We start from the raw sequence: 12,316 nt of genomic DNA on the forward strand, positions 1-12,316 counted from the left end.
GGAGCAGCGGTGCAGAATCTCCTAAACAGTGTAAGTGAATGATGACCAGCTTTCAAACATTCATTCATTATATGTTTTTTCTGTTGTTTTTTCTGTTGTTTTTTCTGTGTGAAAACTGGTCACCATTCACTTCCATTGTTTGAGAGATCCTGCAACAGTTTTTTATGGACTAAAAAAACTAAACCCGCCCTTCATTTGGCACGTGGATCAGTAGATAATGACTGAAGTTTCATTTTTGGATGAACTATCCCTTTAAAGAGCTATAAAACTAGCTAATTAGCTTAGTACCTTGTTCTGGTGGTGCAACAATGACCGTATACCCTTGGGAGCTGATTGTGTAATTTTACAAATCCATCACAGAATCAGTCCTGAACATTCTCACTGATTTGTAGGTGCAGATATTTAAATGTGTTGTACACGACTCAGCTGAAACACAAGTAAAATAATTGGTGAGCCTTCTTTGTCAGACATCTGAATCATCCTCTCTTTAAGGAATCCGACATCCTCTCAGAGTCAGAGATGATTCATCCCATGTGTAACAAATGTTCTTCGTTCTAAAATACCATAAACTGCCTCTTGGTTCTCCTCTAGCATGTCCCTTTTCTTATAGTTGCCGTCTTTGCTTTTATCACATTAACCTTTTATTGCATTCTGTATCGCATGTGTAGTACCAGCACCGTTAATATCTTCAATTGTCTTATCATGTTTTTATTGTGTTTATGGTTTATGTTTTTATGTTTCCTTGCTGCAAAAAACAATTTCCGCTTGTGAGACAATAAAGAGTTTTCAAGTTTTTTAATCACCATTTTAGCAGATTTTCCTCCTGACAACAATAAAAGTTGCAAGAATGATCTCAAAATATCATCCATCAGCCTGTGCAGCACTGACACATTGGTACTGTTACGGTTCATCAAAGAGCCGTATATCTGTCAGACCCTAGTAAACATGCACAGTCTTCATGGGAAAGTCTCCATGTACGGGGCCTGTGGGAGAGATGGCGGAACCATTGGGACGTTTCATTTCGGCAAACAGAGCAAACAGTCAGAGGATTTCCTCAATCAGAGGCGAAAGAGTGTGCAGTGAACAACCTCGCTGACAGAAACATGGAGACCTACGCTAGCAGCTGGGCGTGCTAACAACCTCTGGGATTTACTGTGGCGTGCAACACCCTTTAACTGCAGCACACATAGACAGAATCAAACACATACGTGCACACATCACGCTCACATTTACACCAACAATTGAATCTTCAGAGAATCACAACTTTGATTCAGCTTCAGCAGTTTTTGTCATTGAAGTTAATAACCGCGCCATTTCCTTATTATAACACATAGTTTGTTTAACTGTAAATGTCCCTTGTGCTTGTTTAAGGTGTTTTACCAAACGCAACCCTGCAATATCAGAACATCTGCAGTGACCAACACGTGAAAGATATTTCAAAACTGCAGAGTGCCGTGCTTCGCTGTTTATCCTCATGCTGAGATTACCCCCCGTCATAAATCTAAACTGCTCACAGCTGCAGTTACCGGTGTCCAGTCCTCATTTCCACTGATGATCTGTGGTAAAATCAGTACATTTCTACGCTGTGCCAGCTGCTGCTGAATGAGGCATTGTTTGATGCAGATGGTGGAATCCAAAGACCTCACTCTTCCCTTTTCCATAAAGCCTGCCTGCTATTAATAACCATATATCGACCACCTTTGTCAACAAGAGCGACACATACAAATAATATGCTTGAAGGGAGACAATGGGGAGTTCCCTCCGATGAAAACAACAGGATGAGCCAGACTCATAAGAGTGTGTGTGTGTGTGTGTGTGTGCGCGCGCGTGTGTGTGACTGATGTGAGCCTACAGTATGTAAGACAGCCAGTCTCTTGGAGAAACATATCACTGACCAACTAAGTAACATCCGTTTTAGCAGCAGGGTTAGGTCAGATTACTTTGAAATGTCAGTTACTGAATGCAAATTACATGGCTTTTTAGTCCAGGAATAGTAGTTTAGTAATGTAGTCCATTTGATTACAAAAAATTATTACTTTTAGATAACGTTTGGATTACTTCAAGATCAAACATTGAAAATGTTGCAAAAAATGGTGATAGAATAATAGATGCAGCCACAAAAATGTGAATTATGTTCTTTTTTTTCTCTTTAAACATGTCAAAATATACAAAAGTAAACATTTTGCATGTTCAGCATTTACATTTGATCGAATAAAATCATCCTAACAAAAACAGTCCTGGCACAAACTACAGGTGCACTGTGTATATTCTCCAACATGTGGGATGCTGTTTCTTTTGTGGAAGCTTTTGTTGCCACTGGTTGTCAATCAAAGGTCACATGGTGGACTTTGCTTCCTTTTTCATAAATCATCATTAAAACCAAAAACAAGTATTGCTAAGTCATCACTAACAAAACTGGAAACCCGAAAGGAGAAATAGCCATATTTTAAAAATGTAATCACACATTTTTCAAACATAATCTGGGCTGATAATAACTAATTTTTTGTAATCTGATTATATAATCCCAAAAAGCTGCATTGTTTTCCACATTTAATTTCCTAACTTTATGGGTCAGACACAGGAAATGTAAATGTCTTTGGCGCTGTCTGTTTCATAGATCCAGCAGTGATGTAACAGTGTACCGACACACCCTGGAGTACACTTGTACATCAGTGCAGTGAGGTGAGAAGTTAACCTGCCAGTGTGCTTCATCAGAGCTGCTCGTCAGAAAGCTTCAGCTCCTAAAATTGTTCACACAAACCATTTAAATCTGTGCGTATGAACGAGGCCCAATGTGTCAGTTTGTCACGGCATCACTGGACCATGGCCACACCATGTTGAAAAGTCTGACTTACCTGCCAACATCTAGCAGTTGTTTGATACCATTTCAGCTGGTTTCACCATTTACATTGAATTCATGAAAGAAGACCATTTAATTAAGGCTAAACATGTCAAATTCTGCAAATCCAGTAAACAGTAACCAATAGTTTCTTCTTTGTCGCCCGCGTAAAAAGTCCCTTAAAAATTGTGCAGTTTTATGAATTGTTAAGTTAAGAGTAACATTATAAATTTTGTTAAACACTGTCTGTAAATTTGGTGTTATACATTATGTTATTTCTTTCTTTGTGTAGAGATTGTGTCCATTTGTCCCAGTGATGTACTTCTTTATTTGCATTTATTGCATCTGTTAAATACTTTTTTCTAAATGGTCAGTTACAGCATTCTAAGGTCTGTTGAGTCTGAATGGCAGACCGTTGTTATGAAGTACAGACCGCTGGTATAAAGTACAGACTGCTGATTCAAGACCTGCATTTGCATCACCCTGTTGGTGTTTATTTCTCTATAGTGACCCACTTGCTCTACATTGTAACCTTCATAGAGCAGGTAAGTCAGTCACATTGTCAGGTGTGACACACTAAGAGCTGTCCACTTGTGATTGGATCACCCAATACATACATATGTCAATGCCAGGTGTAAACAGGTTATCTGTGTTAAATATACGGTGTAAACCTGGTACAGACTGGAGTCGTCACAGGCAAACTATACAAGGGCTTTACCTCAGTGAATAAAAATTCAACCAATTATATGAGGTAGCGATGGGAAAAGGAGGCTAACATGGGAATATCAGAAGAAATATGGCTGCAAATATAGGAAATCCAAGCTGTCTCAATTCAGATACTTCTGTCAGTACACTGTCATGTAGTACAAACTGCACACTATGCACTCACTTGCGTTGTGTCTGAATTTTGACAGGGTAGTGCTGTCTGAAACTGAGGATTCTTCTTTGCGGGTAAACTGAAGCCGGGCGGAGCTGTACCGCCACCCACGACAACATTTACCGTTTGTGTTTATTCATTTCCTTTCAATTTTATTTCATCCAACTTGAAAGTCCTTGTACTTTTGTTTGCCCTCTGTACCTCAGGAGGTTAAAAGTACATCATAATCTCCATCATCAACGGGCCCCGCCTCCTCCTATTGGCTGAAAACACACTAAAATGTTGATTTATATTTGGTTTGCATCACCAGATTTTTACAAACTTAACCAAATAAACATTTTTGTGATGTAAATCCAACAATAGTATAGTGGTACTTATTGATAAAAGTAATTGCATGACTTAAATCTGTATACTTTCGGTGTTTACCGCAGCCACTATAGTCACCACAGCTGCTTCCTCGGACACCTGGGTGGCCATGCTAACAGGTTTGGTAGCCCCCCCTCCCTCCACTATGTATACAAGATGGCAACCATTGACGGTGACAAATGTCCGTTCACATTCAACTTTTTGGCCATTTTGAGTGCAAGGTCTGAGTAACTTGCAGTGCACTTGTGAACAATTAGAACGCGCTTACGTGCAGATATAGACACCGCTCCAGTCTACCTCCACTAAATCTTTGTTTTGGAGAAATTTCTGTTGAAAAAATCTGCTCCAGTTCTTTGTTACTCCAAATCAGAAATCCAAAGACTGTGGGTCCCTTCACCCCAGCTGGAGGGACTTTGAATCATTTTCAGCAGATCATACTCGTAACTTTTGGTCCCGCCCATTTGTTAAGGCCTCTTGGGAAGGAGTGGGACAATTAGTCTCAAGAATCCTGGACCTGAAATCTCACTCCTCTTTTACCTTTCCGTGCCCTGGGAATATTCTTAAAGGTCCTAGTAAGGGCGACACACACCTTTTGAAGATATATATGACCATAAATAAACAAAGAGGAAGCCTCCTACCATCGTTCTTCCCTTCAACATAATCAGCTCTGTGTGTTCAGTGGAAAAAATGACATTCACTCTTTGATTTCCAGGCTTGGGGAGTAACAGATTACATGCAATGGGATTCTGTAATATGGATGTGAAAAAAGGTCACTGTATTCCATTACATGTACAGATAAAAATCAGATTACAAAACAGGGGTTAATAGTGGGATTATAGTTTCAGCTGCCAGTTCATTATCATGGTCTCTTGTGAGAAAGTGGCTCACCAGGGTGGACATTTTTGCCATTTTTAAACTCAATTTGCCGAATGATCATTAGTTGCAACCCCAAAAACACTATATAGGCTCAACAATATCACCATATTGTAGAAATGGAGAGTAATCAACTAATAATGTGATAGTTGGATTATGTTTGTGACTACCGGTATGTTGTTTACAGTAGCAGGTAATTAGTAACTGCACTGGAATATATAACTAATTACAAAAGAAGAAGGGAGATAAATACTAAGAAAAGAGAGATCATACAACCATGTGGACTTGTAACAACTTTATTTTATTAATTTACATGTATATGTAAATAAATAAAATGTAGAAGTAGATGCATTATGAACTCTACCTGTGTCCTTTTCCTTTCCTCTGAAACTCTTTTCACTGTATTTTAAAAAAAGAAGAAGATCTGAGCTGAACCGAGGTGCAGATGTTGAGGGTGTGACCCAAAACTCAGATGTTGTTTTCCTACAAAAAAAAAACCCTACATGAATGTGAGTTACAGAACAAACACAGTAATGATGCATGGCTCCAAACTGCCACACGGTGGCACAATTGAAGAAGCATGAAGGATCCTGCTGCTGCCTTCAGATTAACTAGTCCACCATACAGGAAACTGTGACACCATTTCAAGTGAAGTGAGAAAAAGAAAAACATTAGATGTGACTGACTCAGAATACAGAAGAAGCAGAAGATGTCTCAGAAGGTCTTGTTCATTAAGGTGGGTCCAGTCTGACTTTTCTATAATTATATACATATTATGTTATATACATTTATTGATTATTTCATCCACCAGATGAACACTGGTAGTTCAGTCCACTGATGCTGTGATATATAACAGAAAATATCTGGAATCTGTGGTTTGATTCTCTCAGGTGCTGTTGATGCATTGTGCAACCCAGAGTCTGGCAACAATATTAACTGCAAACTGCACCCAGGATGTGCTGCTGAAGTGTCAAGATATTGACATTGAACAAATGAATTTCCTCTCAGTTGCTTGGTACAAGGTCAGAGAAACATTTCAGGCTTTCAGACATAAATGTTGCAAAACATGAATGAAAATAACTACTCAGTTTCCCACTGTGTGCTCAAAAAAATTGAGGCTATCAGTTGTCATATTTTTTTTGAGTTCATTTCATGTTGAGTAAAGTTTATATTGATCAAAAATTGAACCCAAAAGAAAGAAAATTTTACTGGCACTCAATCTTTTTGAGTCAGTACAACTTCCAAACAAATTGTAAGTTTTCACGACTCATTACAGCTTGAGAATTCAGTTTTAGAGTACATCTTGTCTGTCAGTAGCTTACATTTAATTTCATATGGATTTATAAATGTGACTTTTTGACTTTGGACAGGTCAGCGACCAGAAAAAACGCGGCATAATCCGGAGAGGTAAATCCGATGATTCCATACAGGACTACAACTTCACTCGGCCGGCCAGGTTCGGAGAGAAATACGGTCTGTTCCTGCCCAGAGTGATGCCTGAAGACTCGGGCAACTACGAGTGTGCCATCAGTGCAAACGTAGGGGGTAAAAATAAGAACTGTAGAGTCAACCTGATCGTTAATGATGGTGAGCTCTGAATTTAATTTCCACTTGGCAGAGTATATGATTCTTCACTGACACAGTTAGAGCATCTGAGATGAGCTACAAAAAGTGTATTCAGATTTCTGCTTTAAGTGATGCCACTTTACTTTTGTGGATTTGAAATTGCATCCTGTTCCCTTAAGCTGCTATTCTTATTTCAGTAAAAGCACACCGGTCAGGTTTATCTTTGTATTTGTACATCTGATGTCATGACATTCACATCTTTCCCAGATTTTTCTTATTGCAGTTACTGATTCAGAAATAAGGTTAAGTCTACTGCGAGACAAAATTAGATCTTATGATCAAATAATGTATTATGTTAGGTATAAATTTGGTCCACCTGAACTGGCGACACAAGTCAACCTCATTTATATAAAATCATTCAAACACAAGGCAATTTAAAGTTCCTCACAGGAGCATAGAAATAACATTAAGAGAGCATTAAAACTGCATTTAAGAGAACAAAAGCTAAAATCAAGCCAGTAAATAGTCAAAACATTATAGAAACTGCATTTAAAAGATTAATTAAATTGTTTTGTTTAAGTTATTTGTAAACTCACTGAACAGAACCAGCTCATTAATTCAGGCTAACGTTAAGTCCTGCTAACATGAGCAAATATATTCATTATATTTAATAAACTGTATTAACTATAACATATGTTTTTACTGAAATAAGACTATTGGGTTGTTAATTATTTGCTTTACCCAAAACTACAATACTGCTCCTTGAGTTGGAAAATTGGAAACTTTTATGTTGATTTGCCTTAAATTTAGGTTGCATTAATGCAAACTGTTGGTTTGAAACCACTTAGATTATCAAGTACATCTGACTTAAAGCAACTGTGTCCATCTAACTTAATTTGATCTGAAAAAATGAAAAAAATCAATTTATTTGTTTGCTACCAATTGAAGTGTTTTTTTTGTTTTTTTTTAAGTTAGTCCAACTATATCGACGAGTTCTTTACGTATCTCGTCTCAAACTTTTGGATTTATAATGCAGTGACAAGACATTTGTGGCAGCTGCAAGTGAAACAGATGATTTTTCTTCACATTTGAGTTAGAGACTTTCAGGATTCAATATGGAAGTCTACAGAGTATATCATTAAAATTCACACTTTCGAAGATCACAGTTTCCCTTTGAGGTGCAGTAAATAAGGAAGGGAGCTCTAACTTTATTAGACTTCATTTCTGTTGAACAGTTTAAAACATACCCAGTACATCAGACTTGGTTAAATATTACAGTACAGTTAAATACATGACAAACGCTCAAAAAATCAAGATTGTGTTTGTCCGATTGTATAGCTTTTAAGATGCGTCAGAATTGACAACTTGATCAGTTTACTTTGTATTTATCCAAAACCTTTAACAGCCAAAGTATTCATCTGAGAAAAGGGGTTTCACCCAAATTTCTGTAGTTTGATCTCGTTTCTGCCAACAGTCACAGCATGTGCAGAGCCACATCAAAAAGCAGGAAACACACTTTCATCCATCACCTGAAATACACACAGTATTTTCCTTTCCACTGCGACAGTTATGAATTTTCCAGCTATACTGCCACTCATTAGAAATGAAATTCCTGCCAACGCGCAAATGCTGTATGTCTGCATGATAAAATTATTCCTATTTCAGGTGGAAAGTTTGGGAAATTGTCTGGTAGGAAATATGTTTTAATCATCTATAGAGTGGGAGCAGTATACTGGTTACCAGGGCAGGAATTTCTTGAAGGCCACGTCTGCCGCGCCCCCTCAGTTTGCTCTGCAAAAAATGATCTGCCCTGAGGCTGCAGTGGCCTTTATGCCCAGTCCTCAGCTGGGTCAGATGATTTGTCCTCTGCCTCTTTCCTGTCAACAGTTTTTAGACACCAGTATCTTCTGTTGAGATTCTGATTTCATGAATCAAGTAGTGCTTTTGATTTTTCATCTGTTATGAACCAGTGACTCTGATTAGTCCAGAGCTAAGCCTGTAATTACTGTATGTTTTGATATTTTCTGAGATCGTTCCTATCATGAAAATCTCACACCGTTGCAACCCTAATCGTCGATAACAACTGTCATTGCTGTGATTGATTCCTGATAGTCTGGGTTGAAATATCTCACTGACCTGTTTTCTCCCATTTTCTGTCTTTTCTTTGGTCTTAATGCAGTGTGTGTGACCCAGCCTGACCCGACGACAATGACAAGCGTTATGAACACGACTCAGTCCAGCCAGTTCTGCCGCAGACAAGTCGAGGACCTGCCGGTCATGTGGAGCATCATGGTCTACGTGGGGGTCGGCCTCGCCAAAGTCATTTTATCTCTCATCAGCATTTGGGTAAATAAATCTATTTGTATGGATTTGTTAAAGGAAATGAAGTAAACATGGTGATGTCAAGTCATTTTTTTTATTGAGCACATGACTGAAATGCTTTATAGATGAATGATTAAAATGAAATTATTTGGGAATGTGGAATGGAGAGGAGGAATTTATCAAAAGACTCTAAGGGATAGTTCTTATGGTTTTTAAAGCAGGTTTGTAGGAAATACGTATCCATAGTCAGTGTTTTACCTACAGATGACGGTCGGCACACCCACAGTACTGAGAAGGAAGCAAAGCAATGTACTGCTGTGGACAGGATCTGCAGCAAAGCCACCTAAAAAAAAAAAATCAATATCAGTTTTAGGTGTGAGCTATATTTAGGATATTTTCACCACTTAACCCCGCCACCAGACAGCTTTTTCTGACGGGAAACCACTTTTATATAAGCCAAACATCACTCTCTGCAAAGCAACCAGACTTCTTTGGTAAAAACATTATTTTTACTTCACCAGAATTGCTGGTCTACTGCTGCCTAGAATATTTATTTTGCTTGTGATATTTTGTGACTTTTGTGTTTTTAAGCATTAGTTTGGATTCACCAAAGTCACACAATAACACAAACAAACTAACCAACTGTAGCAGCAACTCCCCTGTTCTACTTAGTTAGAGAAGTCTGTCTGACAGCAAAGTAAAGCGATGAAAATATTCTAAATATAGCATTTAAAAAAGAATGGTGGTTAAACTATAAGTTTGACGAGTTTAAAGTCAAGACTTGTGTGTGTACTCCTGTTTAGCAACAAAAGGTTTTTGCCATCCTGTATTTGACACTGAAAATCTGGATTTTACCTGGTTTTAAGGGGAAGTACAGCTGCATACCATCGTTTTCTAAAAATAGACCTATATGTGGGAGCACATATGCAAACCTTGAGAAACACCACAAGAGACAGGTGCGAAGAGAGAAAGATTTCAGTGTCAGAAGGAACTTCCTTCAAAGTCTGATTACTTTCTTTTACTAACCACATGTTTAAGAAAGTCAAGTGGTCAACCATGTCAAACATTGAAAATTAAAAACAAATGGAATGAGTACAAAACAAATTCAGACATGGTTCAAGTCAACATTTAAGAGCCTTTACTTCAGCTACAGAATTGTATGAGCAGAATTAGATTTGCGGCCAGGTGAAAAAAGGAATCGTGATGGAAATGTTTTGACCTTGAAAGAGGAACCGTGAACTACATTTGTATGATAAACAGATTTTTCTGATTGACAGTCTGTTAAATATCTGTGCAATATTTGGTTTTTGCACAGTAAAAAAATAATAAATATCATATCATATCAAAATATGTTGTTAAATTACTAAAATTACAGCCCATGTGTTGGAAAATTATCTTTAAAAAACAAAACTGTGCAATCTCAAGTGCTCAACCTGCCAAACAGCTGGAGAAAATGATTCCGTTCTCAAAAATATGTGCCTGCATGATCTTAAACATTGACTCATTGACTGAAAATGACTCAGGTTTGTTTTGTGCTCATGCAGTCCTTTTGTCATGTATTCAGTATACTAAAGATGTCTAACAGTTTGGAGAAGCGGCAGGCGTACCGGTGTAATTTATACAATGTACTGCTGCAGTAAAATCTATTTTACACACTTAAAAAAAGGACAGTACACCGACTAAGTATGCGATATATTTAGAATATTTGCACCTCTTTACCTTCCTGGAAACTGCCATCACGCATTGTATTGTGTTGCTCTCTCAAAAGACTCCTTTAGTAATAACAGTAATTTTACCTCACAGAAGACAGGAGTTGTTGGTCTACCACTGCCTTGATCAGTTTCTTTGTTCGTTGTTGTGTGACTTCAATAAATCTGGACCAACCCATTAAAACAGGAAGTGACACAATAACACAAACAAATTAAGTGCTGAAGGCAGCGGTAGACCAGCATGTTATGTGAGGTAAAATTGTTGGCTTTGGAGCGAGTGATATTTTGCTTATATTGCTTGTCGGAAAAGTCTTCAGATGGACCTTTTTTTTTTTTTTTTGTGGCTAAAATATGTTTCACTGCTGACCCCGTCCACATCAGGACATTGCTTACCTTCCCGCCTACCGGTGCTGTTTCTCCAAAGTGGAGACGTGCTCACTGCCATTTATCATAGGTGATAGACTGACCATGGATCTCCAACAACATTGCTTCAAAAAACCTGAATTATCCTTTTAGTAGGCGTTTATAAAATTTACAAACATGAGGGTGGAAGAATATTAGAAACAGCTCAATATAATGCAGTCCAGTACAACAACAACACTAACCACTACCTCGATTTGAAACATATAATTTATAAATCAATAAAGCTGCCTTTACGGATGTGCTGTTGTATTGGATTGCATCAAATTGAGCAGGTGTATTTAATAGTATGTGGCCAAGGAGTGTATTTTTTAAAAGGAGATATACATGATCAGATGCTTCATTAAAATTTATAAAAATTTAGCGCGAAAACCATCTATTCTATAGATGAGTAATACTGTCTAAGTGTGTGAATCTAACAGCTCTGACAGTATTTGTAGATAGTGTAGGCGAGCTAACTCCTGCTGCAGAGATGTCATTTCCTCTCAGTGCGGGCCCCACTCCACATTTGGGTTTTTTTTTTTTTTTAATGTTCACAGACTTAGCAGAAGTGCTTCTCTCCAGTTGAATAAATCCCCATATTGATTTGTACTGTACTGATGTGTGTTTTTTTTTTCCTTTTTTTTTTTTTTTGTCGTCATTCAGGTCATTCGAGCTGTTCGCAACAGGTCTGCAAGACGGCGGCAGTTTAAGTGGTGAAGCAGACTGACAAATCCAATTAACAATTACAATCAATTTTTATTGATGCCTTTCTTATTTATTGTTATTTACTTGTTTGCAGAGGTATTCATGTGGTTTTCAGTGAAGTGACCTGTGGTTGTAAAAGTGTGTCACCACGTTGCCTTTTTTTTCATTAGTATGAAAAAGGTCAACTGACCAGAAAACAGACATGACAGGATGTAAGGTTTTTTTCAGAGGAACGGAAACAACCATCCTACACGCACAGTTTTTGCACACTGTAACTGGTGTAAACAGCAAATACTGTTGTATATAACAGCTGTAACACTGAATTTACAGAATGTTTTTATATTGTACAGTGATTTCATTTCTGATATGTTAACATTTACCAACAAAGTCTAAATAAGAACTTCAGCAAATTATTTAAAAAGGACTTTATTTTACAGCACACTAATCAGACGTACAAGCTTTGTATTAAATTAGACAATCATATTTTCTTTATGAGGCAGTATTAGACCCTTTATTAGACCCTTTATTAGATATTATTTTATCATTTATAATTTTATTTTATTTTGTTATGATTAACTTTACATTTTATTATTAATATATTGTATCTAATTCTATTATTTATTAGACCCTTTTTAGACTTTATTAGAGGGTAATCAG

The 12,316-nt window shown here is 37.5% G+C and overlaps 1 protein-coding gene across 1 annotated transcript; it reads left to right on the forward strand.

Moving 5' to 3' along the window:
- Window positions 1-5,849: 5,849 nt before the first annotated feature.
- LOC146324842 (uncharacterized) lies at window positions 5,850-11,803 on the forward strand. Its single transcript, XM_084719949.1, has 4 exons — window positions 5,850-5,977; window positions 6,326-6,542; window positions 8,701-8,867; window positions 11,618-11,803. The coding sequence occupies exons 1-4, from the start codon at window positions 5,855-5,857 to the stop codon at window positions 11,669-11,671; spliced, it is 561 nt and encodes a 186-aa protein (XP_084576075.1). The 5' UTR covers window positions 5,850-5,854; the 3' UTR covers window positions 11,672-11,803.
- Window positions 11,804-12,316: the final 513 nt, after the last annotated feature.

The sequence above is a fragment of the Lutjanus erythropterus genome, chromosome 6, assembly GCF_056507025.1.
Source record: "Lutjanus erythropterus isolate fLutEry1 chromosome 6, fLutEry1.hap2, whole genome shotgun sequence".
Lineage (NCBI taxonomy): Eukaryota > Metazoa > Chordata > Actinopteri > Lutjaniformes > Lutjanidae > Lutjanus > Lutjanus erythropterus.